Source organism: Chamaea fasciata, unplaced genomic scaffold (genome assembly GCF_029207755.1).
Source record: "Chamaea fasciata isolate MVZ Bird 193981 ecotype frontalis unplaced genomic scaffold, bChaFas1.0.hap1 SCAF_1, whole genome shotgun sequence".
NCBI classification, from domain to species: domain Eukaryota; kingdom Metazoa; phylum Chordata; class Aves; order Passeriformes; family Sylviidae; genus Chamaea; species Chamaea fasciata.
Window position 1 is genome coordinate 98,770,703 of NW_027094086.1, and position 26,839 is coordinate 98,797,541.

Sequence of the window (26,839 nt, forward strand, 5' to 3'; positions counted from 1 at the left end):
ACATGGGCATTGGACAGGGAACCTATAGAAACATCACATGATGTTCTAATGGATAAGAAATCTGCTTATAGCTATAACTGGTGTCATTCATTCCTATTAATCTTCTAGTTGTTTGTAAATTAATAAATCACGGGCAAGTTATGTCTTGTTACAACCCATATGTTTGTGGAGAAATTTGATTTATACTGTGTCTCTATTGAAATCTTCAGCTGCCTGCAAAAAAAGGGACCTGGTATGCTCTGCAGCGAGGATGAATAGTTCTATTGGTCTGCTGATCTGTGCCCGCCGACTGCAGAAGGTCTAGCGACAGCTCACACCAGTGAGTCCTAAGAAAGCAGCTGTGTCTGGTGCTTCCCTTCCTGGGCATGACTGACTCAGCAGCACCCAGTTGTTTGGAGTGGTGTGACATGGGTTTTCTGCCCTTGCAGAGGCAGGGTTTGAGCCCATCTGGCAGGGAACTGGTGGGGTTTGTGTGTACATGCAGCACAGCTGGACTCGGTGCTTCTTTGTCCAGTGGCTGGCGTAGCTGTGGTGATCTCTCCCCTGTCGGCGGTGCTCTGTATATACTGTAAGTATTGCAGTCCCCTTCCAGGAGGGGAAATACCTCAAGAGATGTCCATGACCTCTTAAAGTACACATTCGTGAAGGCACTTGGTGCTAAGGTAAGGTGGTCAGAGGAAGCATCGATTTTTTAAATCTTACATGAGTGAATCACTTTGAGAAATACCACAGAGTTTTCAGGAATATTTGTAAGATTGCGAAATCAAAACATTTCCTGCAATTAGAAGGCACTCAGGAGGCATGTGCTATATGTCAAAGCTGTAACTTTTGACCTCTTAGCCCTCTTTAGCAAGAGATTCCCAGGGTATTAAATTGTCTTTATTGCTCTGTCATATATTTGTAGCACGTGTTCAATAGTAAATATCTTATCTCATAACAGATCTAAAGAAAATGCTGTGCTTTCCTGGAAAAAAAAAAAAAAAAGAGAGGGAAAAATCCCAACAAATGCCAACAACCAAACAAAAAAACCCCCCAAACAACCAAAAGAAACCTTTTCTATTTTCTTAATCAAGACAGGAGCATGACCCTAGATGAAAAACCTCTGGCTGAAAAATTCAAGACTTTGTTTTCAGTCATGATATTGTACCACAGAGGATAAAGTACATTTTTAAGTCACTGATAAATATGCTGAGTAATTTTATTTAGGGACACACATTACATGATAGTGCTGAGAAATAATTAATGCACTAACTTGGGCAGTTGTCATTGCGGAACATAACGCTCCACGTCCCCACATAATTCCCCCACCCTTTTCTTCCAGCCAATTGATGAACAAGGAAAGAAATTTTTCCCATCATAGCAAGGAAATAGTTACAGTATCTGGGTTATGTGATGATAAACTCCTGTGGAAGTTGAGACGGGATTGTTTTTCACTCACAGTCAACTATGTGTTAGTATCATACATATCCATAAAATGTATTGAGTCTCTGTTCATAGGAAGTGCTCAAGAGCACTTCCTAGCTCACTGTGTCTTCAGCATCAGGATGTTCATTACACAATTAGAGGGATGCTTATTCATCTGGTTGAAAAACTTATTTGCTCTGTTTAAATTTCAAGCTGTTGACATATATTCCTTGAAAATAAGTGAGAAAGAAATGGCATTGGCTGCATAGGGAGACTTCTGTAAGCATTTGCATGATTGGGAGTGTTTTCTTGTTAAGGGGTCTGTGTATTAGCACATGAGACTTTATGGGAGACAGGTGACAAGCACTGTTCATGCTCAGGTAGAGACTGGGAATTGGTGTGCAATGCTCTTCCACCCCTCTCCCGCAGTTCAGTCTCATCTTTAAGTACTTCAGGTAGACTTATGGTGGCATCAAAAGGCCATGTAATATATATACATATATATATATATATATGTGTGTGTGTGTGTGTGTGTGTGTTATATATGGGGGGGAGAGCGTGGTGCAGGGGGAAAGGCAGTGGTAGGAGGTGCTTTAAAGGAGTTCAGTTTATGCATCCCAGTGGTTTCCAGCATTGCTCAATATGCAAGCACCTACAGTGGTTCTAAGGGAGGTGGGGTACAGATCTCTCTAGCAAGTGTAAGCCTACTTTTCATTATTTAGCCTTCATGGGCATGAAAATAGTCCAGGGTCTCCCAGGGTGTTGTTGAGCACAAATTGAAAATCTCTGGTTGAGGAAGCATATTAAATGATGCCTTAGAATGAATAAGATAATCCACCTTTGCAGTAATAACCACAGACATCTAATAGCATCTCTTTACTAAAAGCAGGCAAAAAATAAGTTTCCAGTGCTCTGTCTGAGAGATGTGCACATTTAGTCACTGCTTCTGAAATTCTGTTGTCTCTCCATAAGTTTTCACATAATGGCCACAGTGAAATGCTTTCGAAGAAGAGACAGCCTTCCAGTTCTGTGGTATAGAGTTTGATTACTTATGGTCAAGTTTGAATCTAAAAAATTGCTTAAAACCAAAAAGAATAGGATAAGGTCTTAAAACAGAATTTTCAAAAGCAGCAGTATGACCATCAGGGCGTCAGCAGCTTCATCTTTACATGGTCACTGTTCTAGGCCAATGCAGATTTTCCACTTAATGAGTTTTGTATTCTAAAAGTGTAAAACTTATTTTCCCTTCCTGATGGAAAGCCAAATTTTTAAACAAATGTTCTTAAATGAAAAAAGAAGGACAGACAGTTTTTCATGCTTGAAGACAAATGTTATTAGGAACAGGTAAGAGTATGTTTGGTGTTTATGAGCATCCCCACATTTTTGGGTAGGATTAATTCCTCACAAAAGTTCAACCTTAATTAGGAAGCTTCAGAAGGCCAGAATTTTGCTGTGTGCCAGCATCTGGCAGAGCACATCAGTCACATCCTGTGAGGTGCAGTTGCAAGGGCTGTGGGACTCCTCCTTGGAACAATGGGCTCCAACATGCGGAGAGAAAAGCAACACCCTAGACCACCACATTTAAGTTACTCTGAGACTCACTTTTTCTTTCCTGAGTTGTGTTAGTAGCACATTATCTGGAATGAACACTGATGGACACTGACAGAGCTTTTTCCCACAAGTATAAACTGCATTGCCATTTTTTGGGAGAGTTCAGTAAAGCATAGCAGAAACTTTCCGTAGATAGTTTTGAGACTTTTAATGGAAACTTATTTTGGCAAAGCTCTGAAAGAACTCAGTAATTTCATTTATGAGATCCAAGAGCTAAAAAACACAAACCCCTTCTATCAGGCACTGTCTCATAAAAGCAAACCTGGTGACAGCAGAGACATCCTGTAGCTGTATAACATAGCCAGATCAGAAGCTCGGTTTTCCGAAGGGGTTGCTTAACTCCTGTACCAGAACCTTTGGGGAGCTTGTAAGCTGAATGTGACTGTAATGCATCTAGCAGCAGCTGTTTTCTGTCCCTTCTAAGCCCATCTTTGTTGGTTTTTTTTTTCTTTCTTTCTTTTACCACTATTATTTTTAACATCGTTTTGCATTCTGCTTAAAAATGACAATACTGCTCCAAGGTACTGCAGCCCAGTGCGACGACTAAGTGAAGTCAATGCCCTTATGCAACACTGATATCAACACAGTGATGTTGCATTTGGGGTAAAATGGGGGCTCATGTTCCTTTAGAATGTTCCTTCATGGAGGCATAGTAGGTCTTGAAAACTTTACTTCTTAGTGGCAAAACTTCCATCTTTGTTTGAGCAGTGCTGATCCATCTTTAAGAGAGGATTTTCAATGGCCGATGTTGATGGCCACCTCCCACTGGCACGCTGTATGATTTACATGCCAAACTCCTATTGCTACTTTGGAAAAATCTGTCTAAATCTTTTGAAGTTTTGTAATGCAGACCTTTAGTCCTAGAATTAAGAACAGGACTGTTCTGCTTTATTTTTCCAAGACTGGCTATACAATCCAATGTAGCACTACACAGTCTCACATTCAACACTGCAAAGTTCATTTCCTATCCCATGGAAGAAACAATTTTATTTGTTCATGATGAGTATTTGTTTCCATGTTTTGGGAGGTGAGGATGAAGGCAACACAGAGTTGCTGTAACACGAAGCTGCTAACACACAAAGCTGCTCTGTTGTCTGGGGCTGGTAGCATTTCATCGCTTGCAGCAAGGCAGTTTACTGGGCTCACAAGAGCTGCTGCAGCTCCTCCATGAAATGATAGATAGAGACTGAAGACTGGCAAATGCATCAAAGGCAGCCAAACAGACCTATGGCTTTAAAAACTTGGTAGGTGTCGTTTTCCCCAGATAAGGTAGCTCTGGTTTTAGTAAGGCTTATCAGAAGATACTTCACAAGGCAGAGAGCAGCTTCTCAGTGGAGTGGAGACTTGGCTGTGTGATGTGTCCATTTGCTCAGAATGTGATGATTTTGCAATTTTGGAAACTTTCTGGGATGCAGTGGCCAAGGCCAGATCTTTCCGAAGTTAATGTCATTTTCTGGAAAACAAAGTGTGATTTTCACTTTTTTTTTTTTTTTTTTTTTTTTTTTTTCTTTTTTTTTTTTTTTTTCCCCCCACTTGAGGTACATAAATACTTGCCTCACATAATTTTTTTCCCCCTCATAGTTTTACTACTCCATAAAAGTCCTTGGAAGATTCAAGCATGCAAATTCTTGGATCGATGGATCTCAAATCTTAACATTGCTTGCCTTTAGTATCTTCTGAGGTTGCACTTCACCAGTCCTTCCTTTCTTTGAATTTTCACCAAAGATATGGGCTAGAGAAAAATGTGACATCTCCAAGCAATGTACCAGAAATAAATTAGAATGTGATTTAAATTGTCTTGCTGTTCACAAAACTTCTTCCCACAAAAAGCTGAAGTCAAGGAAGTGGGTTTCTTAGGCAGGTGCAGCAGTATTTTGGAAGGTGGAAGGCATCCTAGCAGCCCTGGAGTAACAAACATGAGCACTGTTTATGCACTTGGCAGATGAGCAGGCCTAATCCTCCTGCAACGCTGCTGAGATGCCCCACAGCAGCAATGCTGGTGCTGGAACTTGCACTGGGATGTTCCCAGCTCTGTCTCCCTTCCTTTTTTCTAGAAACAAAAAAAGCCAGAGACCCATGTACAGCACCGAGTTTCCAAATTGTAAAATAGTAAAAGGTAAAAGCTGATTATTTCTAGTCAGAGTGGAGAAAAGAAAAAAGGGAAAAGAAAAAAAAAACCAAACCCAATGGATGACAAAAGTTCCTCCATTCATCAAAGCACTTGAGTCCAACTCAAGAAACATTGCAGGAACAGAGAAGCAGATGGGAACAGGAGCAAGTGAGATCAGTTTTACAGTCAGGCTTCTCTGGCTTTCATGTCTCTTCATGCATTTTGCTGCACTAGTAAAAAGTTTCTGGCATTTTTTCCCCCCTCAAGACACTTTTGGCAAAGATAAGAACAGTCCCACCATCTGCTACTGATAACATTTTCACATTCTATGCTGGAACTTAGGTTGTAGTTGATTTACCAGCTTTTTGTATACAAGGGGACATTTATTCCCCTTGTTCACCAAACTGATGGGGCAGTTTCTTTCTGGCAGAGGTGGAATGTGTTAAAGCAGGATTGTGTTGTTTATGTAAGGGCAGATTTTCTTTTAATTCTTATCTGCATGTCATCTTCTGGATTTTCATATTTGCATGTAGTGGTTGACATGTTTGATAAAGCTGTGTGTTGTTTTTTCCTGCCTTGTTGCTTGGAAAAGGTCCTTGAGGAAGACCCTCCCTCAAACATTAGGGACAAAGGAGTTGCAGCTGCAGTCATCTTTATTATGATTTTAATCTGCTCACAACAGCCACTAATTCTGAGTATATGTGAAATAATAATGTGACCTAAAAAGACACACAGGTCAATACAAGGCACAGTTTTTTGATAAACGTGAGGTTTTGTTCTTTTCAGGGAAAAAGGTTTCACCTACCCATTTTCAGTATTTATTTTATTAGTAATTTTATTAGTATTTTCAAGGACAATGAAAATTAAAAAAAAAACACAAACAAACCTCAGAATTTTTTTCTCTGTGACCTGCATGAATGAACATTACGATCATAGAAGCCTTAATAGTGTTAGCTGAGCTTTATCCAGTATTACATGACATTTCTGGAGTTCAGATTGCAGATTTTTGGAGCTCCATACTAAGCCATGCAGCATTTGCTTTTCTGAAAAGGGTGAAAGAACATGAAGAAGGAACCTTGCAAATCATGAGATGGGGAGGGAACTTCTTCAGAGTTTGAACAGCATGAAACGTACTGTTATCGTTCATTTCAAATACCTTTTATAGTGTTCAAACTTGTTTAAATGTCTTCACAGAACTGAACTCTGGCATTAAATGTGACTGAGATTCTCTATTGCTAAATAAGACCAGCTCTAAAAGCAGTCCACTTGCTATAACATGCAACATTTATAGTAACAATGACTAAATTCAATGTTTTTTCTTCCCAGACTTTTGAAGATAAATTGTTTTTCATCTTCAAAACTTATCCAGGTGCTGTTAAATCATTTTGTGGCTTTTTGGCTGGGCTTTCAAAATGTAATTGTAGTTCTCCTCCTTCCAGAATAAAGGGCGGTATAAAGTCTATTTACCTCATTTATTAAATTTCACACAGTTAAATTAAGTGAAATAAGTACTTGATTCAGATCCCATTACTTTCAATAGTAGTCTTTCCACTGAGTTTTAGTCAAGGTTTAAATGAAGATCAGAAGATGATTCTCATTTACATCTAATATTCTCTTCTGCTATGCCTTTTAAACTTAAATATTACCAGAGGCTCTTCAAACCCAGCAGCGTGTATTAACTTGCTTGCTTGTCAACATGCACAAATATCCAAATTTCGTCTGGAAGCCCTAGAGTAATTGTTAGCATTTATTCCCATGAATGCACAGTTGTTGAAAACAAACTTTCAAAGCTTTTTATCAGCTTGCATTTGTTCTTTGTAGTCAGTTGACAGGACGTTTGCTACAGTAGTAACTTAACAGTACCTCTTATTGTTTGAAGCAGTAAATACTGTTTATCTTAGCCCTGTCTGCAGTTTTAGTCTTGTTTTAGTCTTGCTCAAGAAGGTGACCTCATTCTTCAGGGACAAGATGTCCCATAGGGAGCTTTGAGGAATAGATCTTTCTGTAGCTTTCCAGTTTGACTCCATAGGAGGCTGGAACTTACTGTAGACCAGCCTGGAAGGAAGTGTCAGGACTGATGCAGCTGTGCAGGCCCAGAGGCTCAATACAGCATTCACTATGGGTGCTGGCAGCACTTCCCACATCCTCAGTGGGCATCTGCTTCTACACACAGAATTAGATGGGTTATCATTGAGGTGGGCAAGTGTAGTTCAAGGCACCAAATTAAGCTTGTGTGGTTGCTGTTGTGTTTCAGCAGTACTCCACATATGTTGCATCTCTAGAGATGTCCATCTGCTTATCTGGAAGAGCTACATATATATAGATATATGTAAATGTATATGTGTGTGAATATGTAATCATGTATTTATTGGTGAAAAAAAATAAGGATGGGTTGTATTTGTAGTAACAAGCTTTTACTGCTCTACTTGGAATCAGCTGTAAGTGGTTTCTCTTGTTCTTTTTGAGCCAGTGTGTGAGTGCTCAGATAGAATTTACACCTCAGAGGATTCAGAAATATGTGCATGAGAACCACAGCTTACTTCAATGTAAGACTTGATTTAATATAAATAAAGTAAAACATATGACTTTTTTCATTGGAAGACCCAAATTGAAAAATGCGATTGCAGTGTCTCAAGGAATCCCACATGCTAAAATGTTCACAGCATAGTTTAATGCCTTTAACTCTCGTTTCTCAAGTTAACTCATTTTGAAACAATTTTAAACAATTCAGTGCTGATGTAACTAGCAACTGATCCCATATTTTCATGGCCACACATCTTCAGTTTCTTTTTATTGTGCTATAAAATCCTGCTGCTTCATAGATGTTGCCAGAACAAACAATAACAAAAAATGTAGAGTTTTTTAGACCATGGAACACAGGCTTGTTTATCCATTGTCATCTACTTGTTTTCCCAAATATTTTGGTGTAGATCTTGAGGTGCTACAGCCCTGCCAGACATGTGTCACCCACCAGATTCAAGGCTTGGTGAGTCATGCCCATTGTTGGAGGTCTCTTGGCTGCTTGCTGCTGTGCTCTATGCAGACTTTTTACACCGCTTGCAGCAACACAGTAATACAAACTTCACCATGGATGCCAGGAAAACCATTTCATTTCTGTGAGCCATTTCCCAGGGTCTGAATCTCACATGAATGGAGCTGTGTGACAGTCCTTCTCACACTCCAGAGCTCTGCCCAGTGGATGCACACAGGTTTTTTTGCAATGAATATAGTAGCTATGCTGGTGCATGAAGCTGGAGGGTGGAAGGACTGTAGCCATGGACTTTTAGCCAGGGCCTGTGCTACCAGGAAGGCCCATCCTTGGAGGAAACAAGCCACTGGAGCGCACAGAGCTGCTGGGATTGACTCCAGAGTCTGTTGCCCCTTGCATGGTCTTGTTTGGGTACACACAGTACAGTGCAAGACAAACTTACTTTGGTCAGTTTGTGGATTTCACACAGCATGAAGATCACTGTTCTAAAACACAGACACGTGCAGTGTCTGTCTTTCCCGTGCTCCTAAATTTTCTCCTCAGTGGTTCCCAAAGTCTCGTTCCTTTCCATGGTAGTCAGTGGTATTTCCCTGTGTTGTACACCACTTGGATATCTAAGCTGCAGTTGTCATTTTGTCTTGAAGAGCCCCATTTTGCACTCCATAGCATCCAGCTTCATTTGCTCTGTTGTGTGTAGGAAACAGTGAGTCTAAAAAGGGCAAGCTAGGGCATGAACTAATCACTTTGCCCATCCTGATATTGATATATTTGTAGAGCCAAGCTCATCATCCTGCTCCATTTGGCTCACATGGAAGAATTTCATTGGGATATCTCAGAGTCCATGCTGACTTCATATAGCACAGTCAGTGTGGCTTGAGTTTCTATAAATGTGGTTAAAAAATGGGGGAAGGTACCTCTGTGGTGTTCTGCACAAAATTTGTTAGGTGTTGCATCTAATATTTATAAACTATTCATTATCTTGGTGTATATATGTGTACAGACATTTTCATAGTGGCTGAACAATATGAAGGTCTCTTATTCTTGGTTTTTCCTCACTAATAGATTGTAGAAGCAACTCATATTTAAGTTCACTGATGACTGCACTTGCAATAGACCTGGCCTTTTGACCTTGAGCAATAGCTCAAAAGAGAAAGCCCCATGCAAGGTCTTAGTTACCTTTGTAGCAGCCTCTCCAGAGGGTGCCAGCGGGAAGAACAACCCAACAGCAGTGCCCCAGCTGCTGGGGAGGCCATCTTGGGCAGCTTGACTTTCCAGCCATCATTCTCAATAAACACCCTGCAAAAGTCAAGGCAAAATCTAGGGCACTAGTCACTGGCCGTGTGTCAGGGACGTGGGCTGAAATAGAGCTTGGAGAAAGGCTGAAGCCTGAGGGGAGCATCCTGGTAGCACTGGGAGTGGGAGCTGCCCCAGGTGGCACCTGCTTTCCAGGAAGAGGAGAGCCCTCCAGTGCAGAGGCCACCACCATCAGGGCATGCCGGGGCACCACTAGGGATTAATGACAGTGCCTGCCTCGCTTCCTTCAGCATTTTGTCACTGATGGACCCAGTGGATCCTGGTTTCTCTCTCTGGTCACTTCATATTGTTCCCAAGTCTTTTTCAGGGCAATTGCATTCCAGGACCTCATTTTCTGTCTACTATGTGTTCTGCAGTCTTTGATGTAACACCTTACCTTTGGCTATTGTGCATGTAATGTTGTTCAGGGAGCTTATTTTCCTAAATTATACAAACCAGTCTGTGCGGGTCATCTGTCCCTCTTTGTTATTTAGAACTCCAGCAATGCTTGTGTCATTTGCAGGAATCCTTAGTAGTGATTTGAAGTCTTCTTAGAGATCACTGATAAAACCATGTGAAGAAAACCGAGCTAAACTTGGGTAATCTTTCAGTACCTCAGTGGAAATACGCTCTTTCAAAATTCCTATCTATTATTCACCTTTGGAAAACAACTTTTCCCCAAACTGTAGAAAATTGCAAGGTGATAATTCCTGTTCCTTTGAAATTTTGCTGGTATTTACAGAAAATATCTGTATCAACCACAGTTTTATCCTAAGACACTCAGAGGGCAAAGCTTAAATCTGGACTATTCCATCCTGTCCATGTACTTGCTCCAAATTAATACCAGCATCAGCAAGAGAAGAATTTAATCCCCCATACAGTTCACATTGAAACCAGTGGAAAGACTGATTTTAGCACATCCTGGTCTGGCCTTAATCTCTGGAAGATTAATAAACATACATGCAGAATTAAATAATGGCAACAAGGAAGAAAAATAGAAATATTAGTAAATTATATTGGGGAGGGGAAAAAAGCACCCTGGGAAATTAATAAGGTTGAATCACTTGTTGTCAGAATTACTGTGACTTTAGTGAGGTCTTCACCAAGGAGCCAGTTGATTTGTATGTGATTATTTGTTCTTTTGGGCAAAGGCACTCACAAGCAATCAGACCATCTGTCATGATGCTTCCATCCTTTGCAATTTAGGATGTGACTTTTGACAGGGCAGGTCTCCACTCCTAATTTGAGTTAGGAAGAGAAACCTAAAGTTATGTTTATCTGGAAAAGTTGTTTTAGTCCAGTAAATAGAAACAAGAAACCATCTGGGAAAGCTTTCCCTCAAGGCATATTCTTTTTTTCCACTAGGGTGTTAGTTTTGGTAATTTTTGCAATTAAAGTTTCCATCTAAATATTTTTAAGAGCTCTGTCATTGTTTTGGTCCCAATGTGTCTAAAAGTTGGAATTAATCTCAGCAACTGCATTACTCTAAACTACACTGTTTGAGCAACAACTTACTAAAGCCACATGAGGTTGTTTTTCACAATGTTTTAAATTAGAGTATTTGGATATGTGCAAAAATCATTATCTTCTGCAGAAGAATTTCCAGTGCCTGAATGTTGCTGTCATTAAGCTGAAACTGGACTTTTTAGGCATTGTATGTGTTTGCAAACACTATTCTCAAGGGAAAACATGCCAGCATGTGAGCCCTGTTGGTACTCCTCACCTGTTTCCTAGCTTTCCTTTCCATAACTTCCCATGGCACATTGCAGCAGATTTGGTGTTCCTTTTGTGTCACGTGAACTTTCCTCCCTCTTGAAACTCTTACTCAGTGTGTTAAACACACTCAACCTAGCAGTACTAAAATTTCTCCATCCCTTCTCTCTCTAGAGTTGAGGAACTTGTGAATATAAGAAATATTTCTATTTAAGTGATTGATTACATAAAATGTAATGTCACTTTCTTATTCCAACCTCAGCTATTTCATACCCTGTTTTCTTTAGGGAAAGCATTGCATGGTTCTTTCTCTTTCTGATAGGTTAGTCATGATGACAAATGTCCTGTCTGTTCTAGTACTTTGTTATAAGTTTAAATATCATTATTTTAATACGTTTGATAGCTAGTAAACTGCACTTTGCTGATTTCCACTGGAGGTTATGTGGATTCATTTGACAGCTGTATGGGTATGCTTTGAAGCTGGTTTAAAAAATACTTGATAGAGGACCTGCCCTTAGAGCTGATGTGCATATTTATGCTTGAATGAGAAGCATGTTCATTTAATTTCTGAGGGCCCATTAGATGACGGTCCTCATAAAGGGGAAACAGTTTTTCCCCCAGGGAAGATCATGGAGGTGCAGGGTATGGCCAGGATTCCCTCTGTGTTGTGCAGGGGGGACTCAGGGTATACAAGGGGCTAGGGTCGGGATGGTGTGATTGCTCATACAGACCCAAATTGAACAATATTTCCTGTAAAGTTATTCCAGTTCGCTTGAAAGGTTTTTCCCCCCACACTCTGATAAAGGTATATTGGGTGTGGGCAGCACTGATGGTAGCACACCCAGTAGCATTATTGCCCCGGTCATTCAGTGGCAGCTTTGTATGCCAACCAAGCACCCAGCAAGGTACTGCTCTTCCATGAAGTACCTAAAAACAATCAAAAGTGACGTTACTGCTAATGAGTGAGGAGAGAGGAACATGTATAACTGCACTGTCAGATTAAACAAATATCCCTTATCTACAAGTTTTGTGTTATTGTCAGTAATGGCTAGAAAACATGCAAAAGTATATAAATTTATCATACCAGGGCATATATAGTTAGAAGTGACATATGAAGCATGAAAATGGACTTGCATATCTCTGAAATTGCCTTTGTGAGTTACTATTTTGATGTGTCTATCAGAGCTGCAGAGAGACTAACACAGGCTAAGCATGGATAGAAACAGGATGATTTGGGGAACAGTGATAATTTGGTTTCAAAGCATTCTCTGGGGTTTTTCTCAAGTCTGGGGCAAATATGCGTGACAGGCTTGGGACTTCAGTAATCAGAGATTTTTTCTGGGGAAAAGGTGAAAACAGATTTCACTTGTATCAGTGCAATTGCTGCAAGGACCACTTTGTTTAATCTGAGCTTGGATGGATTTGGGAAAATATTGTTACTTAGCATTACAGCTGTACAGATGCCCTCTGTCTCCCTACCATCACTTGGGAAAAAAATGCCATTTAGGAAATGCTTTTGTTTCACACTACTACTTCCGGCTGCACAAGGAAAAAGTAGCCAAGGAGCAAAGGGTTGCTGAGGGTGAACCAGTTTGCATCACCTAGAAATACTCCTGTAAGTCCAAGTTTGAGGCAGAGAAGGGGAGGAACAAGCATGTCTGTGGACACACAGAAGGTTTTAAAAGCCAGGACAGCCCAACCTTGCACTTTTCATAAGCACTAAATTCAATTTGCATTTATCAGTATAGTGTGCCTCTTTCCTGAGCCCTTTGATCGCTGCTGCCTTATATTTCCTTACATTACAGCACCTGACATTTGGTTGTTTCAGCCAAATCTAAATTTTTGCTAGGCTCTCTGTTGGGATCATGCTGCAACTGATTCAAGATCAACATCACTTTGGCATTTAGCAATTGCAGCATATGGGCTTAAATCTATACCACATAGAATTTAAATACTTCATGGTGGTAATCCCATTATGCTGCCCCACAGAATTCTGGGTGGCCTCCATGTCAGAGGAGTGGTGGCTGGGGCACTAAGGGTCCAGGAGATCACCCTGGCTGGGTTAGGAGAACCCTGCACTCCCAGCATGCAGCCCTGCTCTCAGCACTGCCACAGACAGCAGCCTCTTGGGATGTGCCCTCTGTGTCAAAACTTTCCAGACTGTGGTTGTGTTTTTGTTTTATTAACATCACAGATAAAAGAAAAGCTTTCATCTTTCAGGGATCAGCCCATGCTCTGAAGTTCAGTTCTGGATCCTGGCTTTTCCACTGGTCAGGGATGTTCTCACCCTGAATGTTTTACTCTCCTTTTTAGCTAAAATGTGTAAGTGTCCACATAGAACATATATTATGTGGTACATGCTACCATAGCTTCCAGCAGTACTTTCAAGTGTCCATGCCTACCACTGACTCCTAAACCTGGGTAGTGCTGGCTTTGCTACACATTGAAACAAAATTATGTAATGAATGTATTGTATGTGGCATCAGAATCTGTCCTTTAGAGGGCAAATAGGTTGAGTTCAATAGAGGTTAAATCGTAATTCCATCCACTCAAGCATGCACATCCCACTTAAAACTCTGCAGAGCAAGGTGAGCACCTCATTGTCTGTGCTTTAGCCTCTGGCCAGAGTGGCATTCACACTGTGATATTATATACAGATAATTATAGCATGTATCTTTTTAGAACACAGTTTCCATAAGCAAAGAAATTGCAGGAATTATGTTATTCATCAGATACAAGCTGGCCATTTTATTTTCTAATCTTCTAGTTGGAAAATTATTCTGCGCCTTTGCCTGAGTTCAATAATACTGCTGCAGGGATTTACCTTGTTTTGTTTGATTTGGGTTTTATTTGCTCAGCACATACTGCTTATGACCCAGGTTCTCATTTGGTAAATACTGATGCGATGAAGTTCACTCTGTGGGTGTACTTAGATCCCTTGTATCTCTTAACGCAAACAAAAATGTGCATGAGGGAGAAAGCTCCACTGTGGTGTTCTGACTGATACCCCTACAGCCACGTACTGTTGATTTCTTAACAAAAGCAGCCTTTTTTTCTTCCACTCTCCAGATAGTAACTAACATCTCATCTACAGCTACTGGTTACTGGTTGGAGGATGTGATGAGGTGACCAGTGGTTTTGCATGTAGCTTAAGACTTCTTTGGTAGAGAGCCATCAAAGTGCTCTCTGCTCACAGTACAGAGAAAAAAGTAGGTCCTCGGGGACCAAGCTGAAGCCTTTCCAGCACCTGTTATGTCTGGGTTTTACTCTGCAGCTTCACAAGCAGGGAAGCTCCTTCTCTTGACTATTTGTCTCGGCCTCCTTGCTGTCCTCTGAGCTGTTTCCAATGCATGAAGCACCATGGTGAACCAAGTCAAAGAGCTTTCCTGAGCTAAAAATACCCTCTGTCCAATTATTTATTTATTGTCCTATATGATTTGTAGCTTGGATCAGCTCTTTGGCATGGTTCCCTGAGAGGTCCCATGGGAGAGGGAAAAGTGCAAGAGTAACCATGCCCTCTGACTGCCGCCTCAGCCTTGACCTAGTAAGCAGAGAAAAAGTCTGTCTTTCTCAAGACAGCTGACCCAAGTTCAGAGCTCCAGGATTTGTCTGATCCTAAGAGAAGCACATTCACATGAGTGCAGTTTGTCTTAGGGATTGTTTCAGCAAGCCGGGCTGTTTTGTTGTATGATCTGACTGATGCCAAGCTGCATAGAGTCGATCAAGGGCGCAGGTGGCCAGAAGGATGCCACCAGAGAAAGCTTCTCCTTCCAGCTGTCCTTTGGTTCAGGTGTAGCATAAACACTACAGCTTTTTGCACTGGGCCTGTTTTGAGTATCAGGGCAGATTTTGGCTGGTAACCGCAGAGATGCAACAAGTCCATCATTTGTGGACCCTAAAGACCACAGCAGGATGGCTTTTATTTCTGTAAGCAGTCTAAACTGCACCTGCTCCTACACTGTCTTGGAGTGCTTTCCAAAATCACACTGTTCTAAAGATCAGATATGAGATGCCTAAACGGAGCATCCAAGCTAAGGATTTGAACACTCTGAGAATCTATTATTACTGGTTTTATCTCGGTTGTAGGATAACATTGCTTAAAATTCAAGATGCCCTCTAGGATGACTCCTTGATTTTTTCAGTCAGTTCAAAGACTCTTCATCCCTGTCCCCAACAACAACACATTTTCCAGAGCAGACTAGCCATATGACAGTATTTCTAACTTTCAAAATGTGACCACTCCGCAGAATAAAAACCTGCCTGTGACCCTGATACTTTGTGGTCCTTGTACTTGAAGCAGACAGCAAATACAGACTTGAAGTGTGAACACAATTCCACAGTTAAGTTTGAAACTGGAACAGAAGCTGAAACAGAAAATCCAACTTAGAATTTCTAAAGCAAATGTTTAGAAATTCAGAAATTCAAAATACATAAAAAGGGTCAAGCAGCTTAGATGAGGTAATCACAGCCCGTCACAGTGTTCCCACTTACCAGCAGTTGCTGCTCTGATTCCAAACACTATAATATTTATCAAGACGTATAATGAGAAATAACTGAGGAATGTCAGTGAACCAGCCTTGCTTTAAACGTGGTCCAGAGTATTTAATCTGTTATCACTGTAACTCCTAATGCTGGTGATTGTACTGAGAAATACCACATGTTCAGTGAATAGTTTTGATGATTGGTAAATGTGTTTTTATCACTGTCATTACGTTGTTTTTCCTACTAATAAAACATCAGTTGTTCGGTAAATCTTCAACAGGTGGTGTCTTTTGTTACTAGAACTGAAACATATTTCCAGCTTTGTCAAGAGTGTTTGTTACTTGCTTTGCAGCACCCCAGTTTGTGATTGGTGCTTCTATGAATTATGGCTCTACAAAGTATTGTTTTGTGTATTCATTTCTCCCAGTTAAAAGAATATAATTCTTTCGATGCATTATGGAAAACTCTGCCGTCAGGCTGGGGTTGTGTTATACAAACAATGAGATAACAGCCTCCTTTTGCTCCCACTGAAGAGCCAAGCAGAGCTGAAGGAGCCCCTGGAAGGGATTGTGAAAATTTTTACCACATTGCCTTCTATATCATTCTCCTTTGCTCTATATTTGCATAACTGAGAGATGTGTTCATTTGACCCCTGTAGGGATAGCCCAGGGAATGACTGTATGAGTACAGAATTTTTGAGGATTGTGTCTGATGTTTTTCTTCAGAGCAATTTTGCATTTTGCTCATTCATTACAAACAAATACAACGGTGATAACTTTTTTCAGTTCCTCTAGGTTTAATAGAGCAGAGTAATATAATTTCAGGAGGGGATTAATTTTTCCATCGTGCTGTTATAAATATTTGGAATCTCAGTGGTGCCCTGTGTGACACCTCTTCCTTCCCCACCAGGCAGAAGTGGATTTGAGTGCCAAAGATGAATATGCCAGAAAATCTTCTGAATGTGTCATACTCCCAGAGTGTCAGAGTGGCAAGAGATGTGTAAGCCCTGGAAGTTCAGTTAGACCTTAAAACAAGAATTTGTAGCTTAAGGCATCCTTCAGGAAGTCCCACTTCCTCCCTCTGAGCTTATAAGGAGACACAATGCTGCTGGAAAGTAATATAAAATAGGTCCTCAGGGAAATCACCTTTTGGTGATACCTGGCAGCATGCCAGTTTCAGTAGTGTCCAGTGAAACTGTATCAATGTCCTCTCCTCAGAAACTGAGCTATGTCTGTAATACAGAAAATTAATGCTACCTATGTACAAAAGCCTCATGTTGAAGCTTTTCTATAATAGAAAGTGATGAAGGGTTATTCCAACTCTAAATTCTGGTACATCTCTGTCCCTGACAAATACTGCATACTTCCTACACTATTGCCATTAGAGTCATGACAGATAATATTCTTGTTTCTTATGAAGCTGATGCTTAACTTAGTGTGGTGCTTTTAAAGATAAGTGACCAACAACAATTCTTTGCCCTGTAGTCATTCTTTCTTTCCTTCATGGAGCTTTCTCCTTTCCTCCACAGTTTGTCAAGGGACGAATAACAAGCTGACCCAACTGGGGCATGTGGAAGACCATTTCACCAGCCTGCAGAGGATGTACAACAATTGCGAGGTGGTACTCAGCAACCTGGAGATTACATATGTGGAGCACAATCGTGACCTCTCCTTCCTGAGGGTTAGTGTTCATGGCCAATGAGGCCTTCTCTGCTACAACAAATCCTACTCCATTTTTTAAGTGCAAAGGATCAGCTGCTGATAAAATTCTGCGTTGATCCAAAAACATAGCTAGTTAATGTCAGAGGAATTGCAGCCTACAGCCTAAGCATATCTGTAGGCTGCAGGATGCACTCTACCCTACTATACAAATCAGGTACTTGGAGAAATAGCTTTTCAAGCACTTGCTGGACTGTGCTGGACCCTGCAGATGGGTTTCTTCTTATTTATAATTAGAATTACATGCTTACCTGTTACCTCACTTCTCAGAGAGCAGAAAGCTTTGTGGTGGTGTTGGGCAAAGCAAAGCACAAAGCGAGTGGCAGATTTTGAAGTGTGGAGGCCTTTTCACTGCCCTCCAAACTGTGATCCCATCCCCTGCCATGGTGGTGAGTGCCTCTCCAGCCTGAAGTGCTCACACACTCAGCAGGCAGGCAAGTCCTCTGCAATAACTTCCCACATGGATTCTTGAAGTGATCTTCAAGATAATCCCCTGTGATTGACACATGGGCTACTCCCATCTCAACATTTGTTTTGTGCACAAGTTCATGGACAAATTAGGGCAAGCTGAGGAGGGACTGAATGGGGGATGGGTATTAAAATGCAGCCACGGCATGGGGAGGAGCCATGGCTGACATAGGGACCTCCAGGCTCTCCATCAGCAAGTTACAAACAAAATAAAAAAAAAATCTGTGGTTTGAACATATGGGTTACAAATATGATGGTACTGCCATTCTTCTTTCCCAAACACGACCTGATCACAGAGCTTAGGGTTCTGAGGAATGTAATGAGTGTCTTGAAAATTTACTGGTAGTCTTCATAGAAGAGGAAAATATCCTAAGTAAGTAGCCTGAAGGATTTTCACTTGCAGTGATTTTTGTAGGGGATAGAAATCCATACATTTCACAGTTCGAGACAGGAATTAACCCATATGCAGGAACAGTACCTCACTTGTCTTTTGTCCTATAAAAATATATATTGTTTATAAAAGAGAAGGTTGCCTAGTCTTCACCTCTGATGAGCAAGGGAAGGGGCACAGAAGAGACAATGTAAAAGCCTGAATCAGGTGGCATCTGTGTGCTGACAATTGTTGAAGGCTAGGCAAGTGTTTATGGGAAGCATCACACTTAGTTGCCATTTCATGCATGCTTGCCCTTTCCTCCTGCATCCTCTGGTCAGCCCCACTTACCCTTACTTGGGGACAGAACAAGGGTATGCTGGACCTTTGAAATACCCCCCTGGTAGCTGCTGAAAGAGTGAGTTTATACATGCTTAACCACCAAGGTTTTTCACACAGTCCTTTTTTCTTCCTAGATTTATTTATTTTTAATGAGACTAAGTGGTCTGTCATTCCTTAAAATTGAAAGATGGTGGATTGGAGGAGTGGGAGGAGGAAAGCAGTTACTGAAGAGCACTATGGATTGAGCACCTTGTTTCTTCTGTTCTCTCAGTCAATACAGGAGGTTGCAGGCTATGTGCTCATAGCACTTAACATGGTGGACGTCATTCCCCTTGAAAACCTCCAGATCATCCGAGGCAATGTGCTGTATGACAACTCTTACGCCCTGGCAGTTTTATCCAACTACCACATGAATAAAACCCAGGGACTCCGACAGCTGCCAATGAAGCGGCTTTCAGGTGAGACACAGGCATGGTGAGGTGGAGGCACCTCCAAAGCCAGCTTCAACTGTCAGCTTATTGGTGTCAAGATCTATTGGAGATTGCCTCCCAAAGTCGTATGCCATGAAACCCACTTTAAAAGAAAGGATCTGAATGTCATTTTCTAATTGCTTTCCTGCTAGCCAGTCTTCTGCAAAAGACAAAGAAAATTCATCAAGATTCATCTTTGTTCCCGAAACTGGCAAAGAAGCGTCCATTTGTTATTTTTGTATTATTTGATTCCAGTGCAAATATGGCAATATTTTCTGTTAGATCCCTCTGTAAACTGGCAATATGTGTGTCTCATGTGGTCTCTGGCTATGCACACCATCAGTGCCCACTTTGCTCAGCATGGTGGCCCCTAGAGGTGGCATCAGGCAGAAAACTACATAGCGGCATCTTCAGGGCATCCAAGAAAAGCTGACTATCCAGAACCTGCCAGTCTGATTCTGGTGTTAGTTACACTCTCAGGAGTGCTGATGCTCTGCACATTGTTCCTTTCTGTCAGTATCACGTGATTGAGATGGAGAAAGATGTAACTTATTTCTCTTTCTTTAGATCAGAGACATTATGGGGATGTCTCTGGGGCAAATTAGGGATTTGCTTCACTTAGGAATTTTTTTTGTTTCTGTGACAGAAATTCTCAATGGAGGTGTTAAAATCAGCAACAACCCCAAACTGTGCAACATGGACACTGTTCTTTGGAATGACATCATTGACACAAGCAAGAAGCCTCCCACAGTGCTTGAATTTGCAAGCAACTTGTCTTCTTGTGAGTATTAACTTAACAAAATTCCCCTCCATTTCAGAGAGTAAAATGAACATCCCATCTTTCATGCAGTGGGTTCCCAGTCCAACAATTTCTAACGAAGGCCACCAAGTCCTGTTCCAAGAGAATTGCATTCATTTCTGCACCACTGGCCTAAGATAGAATTTTTCTTGATGGTTAGGTCCTTAACTCATAGCTCAGCAAAGTTCTTGGGAATGTTCCTGTTGGTTTAAGACAGTACTCTGCATATATGCTCCGCTCAGAAAGACAGCTCAGAAAAATGTGCATTAATTTGCTTTCCAGCAATCTTCTGTTTACAATGTAAGGCTCTGGTCTAGAAAAACCATATGGGTAGCTTCATGGAGTTACTTGAAGTCTTTTTAGAGCTAAGGCCCAAGTTGAATGCCGTAAAATTCTTCTGGTTTGGGCTGCACAGATTACCCTGGCAAAAGTAATAAAAAACAGGTAGATAAATCTGACACTTCAGATCAACAGGGAGATGAGAGGATATTTAAGTTTGTACAGCATCTGCTCAGAGTGGGCTCAAGCTAATCCTTCAGCCTCATGAGTCCCTCATAAAATCCCCAGTCATTTCACAGAAAGGAGGGTTTATTTTCATTTCTGAGCATTTCATTACTGGCACTATAAATTGGCAGGAAAACATATTTTCTTTATCTTCTTCCAGTTGCATAATTGTCTGAGAGCTAATAGCCAACTTCTGTGTTGACTTACTTTTCTACGGAGGCCTGGCGTAATCAAGGAGTTGCAAACTATATGTGTCAGCACAGGAGTTTGGCTCTGAACACCACAGAAATGTTAACCTTTAACTTTTCAACTAAAAAAAAAAATTTGGTCCCACACCAAATCAGTCAACTGTTGGACAAGTATTGGCATTTGTTCAGCTATTTGATGGCTGATGGGTGGAAGGAGAATCACATGCTGTTAGTGGGAAGAAACACTCCAGTAGGAAATGCCTTTTAAATGTAGTGAATTCCACTTTAATCTGCTAAGACAGCCTTTTTTGGCTTTAATAATGGTCCCATACTCTAAAATAAGTTGTTTCTCTGGGACTTTGCTTGTCATTAAGAGAAAGAAGAAGAAAGAACAGAGCAAGGAGGGAGGAATGGGAAAGAACCCGGCACTGAACCCTCGAGGTCAGGCAAGGTGACTGTCCATCCTGCCCACCTCTCCATCAGTTGTTCATCGGCAGCATAATCCTACACAGGGAGTATTTTTGGCAGAGGATGGGAGGAGGGCATGAAGCAGACAAGTCAAATTACTTTGTGGTCAGAGTAGCTGGCAGTTGCCTGTGAATCCAGTTGGATTTGTTTTCTTTTTAGAACTGCCTTGTTCAGAAACACTGATTTACATGTGGCCTGTAGTGAGCAGCTGGCACATGCCTGACTTCAAGCAAGCCAGTGGTGACTTGCCATTGCAGGAAAACCCCAGCAGAAGGGCCAGCCGGGCAGTTGCTGAGATTCCTGTTCCTGGGAAAAATATGCCTCTTTCGTAAGCTAGACTGGCTCGGTATTGTGCTTGCTTGCTCAAAGGTGTGGAGGTGGAGAACTGCACGTAGGAAAGCAGAGGTGAACAAAGGATAACAAATTCAGCTCCCAAATTTTTTGAGCACTATTAAATAGGTGCTTCCTACCCTAGTTTATTAGGAAGGAAAACTCAAGTTACTGTTTTCTGTTGTTCATGGTACGTTGTTGTTTTCTTTGTTTACAGAATATTATACTCTTTACTTGTGTTTTAGGTCCCAAATGCCATCAGAACTGCACGGAAGACCACTGCTGGGGCCCTGGTGAACAAAACTGCCAGACATGTAAGCCTGCAGATTAGTTAAGGAAAAGCTTGTGTGCTCTAACATACATACTACATTTCTGTCTACTGAAAAACTAACCATAATTATGCAGGTAGTATGCTTGCCTGATCCTAACTGAGCAGCAGAAACATCCACTTACAAGTGCCTGAGATTTTGCAACAGTTTGTTTTTCCTAAAGTAAAGGTTGAGAAGGAACACTATGTCAATATGTTTCAGTTCTTATTTTATTTTTTTTTCCCTCTAAAACATGGCGAAATACATTGGGTTTTGGTTTTTGAAAAGTTTAGTGGAAAGACTACTGATCTAAACATAATGCAAATGGAAGCAAATTCATACATTCAGTTTTCCATGGCAAATAGTCACATCTGAACCTAAGTTTTTTGTCTGCAAATATCAATCCAAATTTGTATGACTTGGAGCTTGAGGAAAGAGGAGCATATACCTTTCCTGTCTTCATTTAGTGTAAGCTTCAATTTTTGTCAGTTGGCTCTGCAGTTTGGCTCTCAGGGTGGACAGTGGCTGTGCATACACAGCCCTTCCTGGGTTGGTTTCTGCAGCTGAGGCTGCACAGCTGTCCCAGGACCTTGCGAAACCTCAGGTCTCAGCCCTGCAAGCTTCCAGCATTTACAAACCCTCGCTGAAATCAGGAGGTTGACAAGTGCATAAAACAAAATTTTTTGCAGGCTCTTACTTGCCTATCTAGGCATTTGAGAATCTGGCCAACTGAAAATGTATCCCACATTACCATATGTGGGAAAGTTTGGGGGATATGTCTCTTTCTCTTGGAAATGAACGTGGGATACTCCATATGAAGTAAAAATATTTGATGTAATATATGTTTCCAGCAGGAAACTCTAGTCAATAGTTATCAAAGTGATGAGGTGCTTTATTCCCCTGCTAATTCTTATGAAAAAAATTGTATCAAAATGCCATCATGTAGAACAATGTGCCTTTTATTTCCTTGTTTCTAGTTGAATGGAGGAGTTGCTATCAGAGAAGCTAATGCATACTGTAGAAATAATCTGTTTCCTTGAAAATACACTACCTTCCTTACAGGTCTACAAGAAAAAATGAAATAATACAATTTGGATACAGAACTGTGTATAGATGATTTTTAAAAATCACCGTTATATACCCTGAAGCTGGCTAGTTTTTGAAATAATTTTCTGTTATTTAACAACCATGATTTTCAGACTTACAGGAATTTCTGATAATATTGTAACTCATTTGTGCCAACTGTGAAGTTGATAATAGCACAGTGCACAGCTGAAATGCTCAGGGTGCTGTATGAAGCAGAGTAGCCATCAGGTTCTTCTAGCCCTGTGCCTGATGATTGTGGATCAGTAATTTTTTTTTTTTTTTTTTTTTTTTTTTTTTTTTTTTTTTTTTTTTTTTAGAGAGAGAACAAACAATCCCATTTGGGGTCTCTGGTACAAAAACATGCTAGGCATTCATTTGTGGGGCTTTTTTAAAATTGTTATGATTATCCTTTTCTCTGCTTTGATATTCAAATGGAGAAGCTTTCCCAGTTCTCAACAAAATGTTGCAGGCAGTTTTTGCTTCCCTGCAAAAAGCTGGACCAGGGCCAGTTCTTCCTTCGGGTTGTTGCACTGGTGCAAACCCTGAGGGAGTTGTGTAATGAAGATAAAATTTGGCCAAGGATTTGAACATTAAAGAAAAATAATTCAATGTGCATATGAAATCTGCTTGCTGAGTGAGTGTCCCCTAACTCTGCAAATTTTAAAACTATTTTAGTGCATTAAAGGGACATTTTAAGCACCACACCAACAATGTACAGTTTCCAGTTATAGTACAGAGTCCTGGAAATTCTGTCACATTGTTTTTCCTAAAGTTAGCACCAATAACAGTAAATTTTCTCAGTGAAATGGAGACAGATTCTATCCTGTTGCCCAGCTATAAGATGCAATGACTCTGTCACAGAGTTTTACTCGGACTAGGCATTCATGCAACAGGGTTGTTCTTTCTAAGCAGAACATGTTTCCTGGCTGGGATCAGAGTTCTTAGCACCTTATGAGAGTCAAGATAATTACAGGCTGAACATGACCCTTTCTTACCACCACCCACGCTTGCTCTCACCCCTCCAAATCTTTGGCCTTAAATGAGGACAGAATGTCCCACAAGGAAAATCTTCCACAGAACCTGCACCAGACCCTGTCTCCATATTTCTTGATCTCATTGCAGCAAGTACAGCTGATGTTTTTAATTTTTTCTTTCTTTGTTTCTTTCCAGTAACAAAAGTCATCTGTGCTCAGCAGTGCTCTGGTCGGTGCAGGGGAAAGGTGCCCAGCGACTGCTGCCACAACCAGTGTGCTGCGGGGTGCACTGGGCCTCGGGAGAGTGACTGCCTGGTAATGCTGCTACACCACCACCATAACGGCTTCAATCCCTGACACGGCAAGCAGGGCTTTCAGCTGCATGTCCTCTAGCTTTCTTCAGCCCCAGAAGGCCTCCTGAGAGATGCTGACCTGGAGAGTGCTCCAGGGCTTCCCTGCAAGGGTGGTTGTTTGGGAGGGAAGATGGCATGAACTTCACAGCACCCTTAGCTGGTCTTTACTGACTCTACCCATGGACCTTCCTAGTGTGTTCCAAACCAGTGTTAATGCCTTTGACTGCCCAGTGAGTCCAGTGCTGTTGCAGAGCGTCTAAGTGTTTGCTCTAGGCAACTTCCCCATGTGAACAGGTTCATGGGCCCACAGCTGCCCTCACAGTGCAGCAGTTTTCCAGGCCAGAACAGCTTTGCCTTGTACTCCTTAGAACTAGTCAATAATGATCTTGGTTTACTAAAGCAAGAAGTTGTAAGTGAAGTAAGAAGTGATGGATCTTTATTTTTTTGCATTTCACTGAACTTCACGCATGCAATCTGGGTTTCCCTTTCTGCTTTTGACTTGCCACAAAAGCACTGTGTTTGGGGAGCCCTGGGGCAGTGAAGAGAGAAGAAAGAAATGGAGCTTCTTTAGGGAATAAAGGTCCCATTTCTTTTCCACAAGAGTTTCAGGGGTTTGGTGCACCCAACCATTGGGTGTGGTTTTTAACTCTTCCCCATGTTTGTACTACACTTCATTTGGAATTAGGTGACATCTCAGTAATCACCATAGAAATCGTCCAACCTGGATTTTATTGTTGTTACCTCTGTTCCTGGTTTCCTTTTAAGATGGCTATGATCCCCTTACTGGCTCACAGAGAAGACAGTTACTCTCTCTCATCTGGAAAGCCAGGGGAGAAGAAAGGGAAAAAGAGAGTCTTTATTAATTTAATGCAGATTGAGATTGGAAGAACCAACTTGCCCTTCATAAATGCCTGCTAAATTGTTCATTACCTGCAGCCAAATATAATGGCTTGAGTTTAATATTTAGCCAGGAAAGTCAGTAATTGGCAGGAAAGGACTTGATGTGATTTAGGTTATTAAAAACTGGCCAAGAAAAGTACTGTTTGTCTTGATCTGGTTCCTGCTTGTAGGGAAAATTTTTCTGTCTAAGGCATGCAGATTTGCTCCTGTTCCCACATGAATCCTAGGAGCTCTCCAACCAGAGTGCCAAGGTTTCTTGTTCAGAAAAAGAAAAGCTCATGGTTTCTTTTTTAAAATAATACTAAACTCCATTGCCCAGCCTGAAGCAACCTTTCAACTTCAGATCTTGAGGGACCATCCCTATAGCTGCTTGGGGTTTCCATTAGAGCTAAGCAGGAAACAGATGATGCCATCAGAGTGTTTTGAAGACCTGATGTAAAATCACTGCCACTTTTTAAGGTGAAGGTAGTTTAATGGGTGCTGTTCAATCACAGGCATGCCGCAAGTTTCGGGATGATGCTACGTGCAAGGATACATGTCCCCCATTGGTCCTGTATAACCCCACCACTTACCAGATGGATGTGAACCCTGAAGGAAAGTACAGCTTTGGAGCCACTTGTGTGAAGGAATGTCCACGTAAGTTCATTTCAGGTTGCAGCCGCAGAGGAGGTGGGGAGTTGGAGAAAAGGGGAAAGGGTTCTATGTCATCCCTCTGTGTTGTGGTCGGGTGAAAGAGCACTTGTTCTCTTTAGCTTCTGTGGGAATTGAGAACAGGTGACAAAGTGAGCCTCTTCAAACAGTCTGCGTCCATCACCGTGCCTGATTTTTAATCTTTGCATTTTGACTTCTGAAAATTTTTCTCTTAGTGAAGAGAAAGGCGTCTTCTAAAAGCCGTTAAAACAATGGCTATATGGGATCAATGCTATGGATTACCAAAGCATTATCAACTCTTAACTGGTTCTTAATTAGGACTGTTAAAGAGTAATTGATTTTAACACTCTGTGTCAAGGCTGTGATCATTGCTACAGATGCTTGCTTTTCTTTCTTGCTGTTACATTTCTGTAGTTTTTAATCCATCAAAACTTGAATGTTGTTTTATCCTTCTGTGACCATTCCCCTCCCTGTAAAATGGTGATAGCACTGTATGTTCACCTACGTTCAAATGATGTTTGTGATATTCATAGTTAACGCCTGTACTTTCCTGAGTGTGCCAAATGCTCAAATCCCCTTTTTCTTACAAATCTTGAAGTGCTTGTCTGGCCCTCAAAGCATCCCTCTTGTATTTTAGTCACGTTTGTATTTTTTTTTTTTTTCCCTAGACAACTACGTGGTGACTGACCACGGCTCCTGTGTTCGCTCGTGCAATGCTGATACTTATGAAGTGGAGGAAAATGGTGTTCGGAAGTGTAAAAAGTGTGATGGGCTTTGCAGCAAAGGTATAAAAAGCATGGAATAAACCAATAAGGCTTTGAGATGATAGAGAACTTACTAGGAAAGGCCCAGAGAGTTCTGATCTTAGTTAAGTGCAAATTCAATATAAATCAGATCTAATGACAGTTTGGAGATCCAACAAGTGGTATGATCAGGAAGCATGACTGTGGAGCATGCTCTCCAGATGGGATACACCAGAAGGGCAGTAGATAAACTGTGTGCTGTGTCCATGGATATCTTGCATGTCAACCTTCTCCTCCATTTGTCCTTCCCAGTGTCTCATCAGGGGGAATGGAAATGGGTCAAAGAGAGAAGAGAATGTGCCAGAGCCTGTGTGCAGAGATGCTCAGACCAGAGCTGCACAGCTGGGCAAGCAGGAAGCAGTTATCCTGTGGCACTTTCTGAAAAATAAAAATAGGCAAAAGATATATGAAAGTCATCTTAGGGTGGTAGGTTTGACCATAGGAGAATTCTTTCTGAAGTCATGGCACCTCCATGTTTTTACCCTACCATGTGACTGGGCTTCAC

At 41.3% G+C, this 26,839-nt stretch overlaps 1 protein-coding gene across 1 annotated transcript in view; it reads left to right on the forward strand.

Moving 5' to 3' along the window:
- The window catches only part of EGFR (epidermal growth factor receptor), a 153,220-nt gene that overhangs the window by 91,058 nt on the left and 35,323 nt on the right, over positions 1-26,839 (forward strand). The window contains exons 2-8 of the mRNA XM_066190628.1: positions 17,131-17,282; positions 18,772-18,958; positions 19,617-19,751; positions 21,505-21,573; positions 23,824-23,942; positions 25,375-25,516; positions 26,200-26,316. Of these exons, the coding sequence (XP_066046725.1) occupies positions 17,131-17,282; positions 18,772-18,958; positions 19,617-19,751; positions 21,505-21,573; positions 23,824-23,942; positions 25,375-25,516; positions 26,200-26,316 (921 nt within the window). The remainder of the gene's footprint in view (positions 1-17,130; positions 17,283-18,771; positions 18,959-19,616; positions 19,752-21,504; positions 21,574-23,823; positions 23,943-25,374; positions 25,517-26,199; positions 26,317-26,839) is intronic.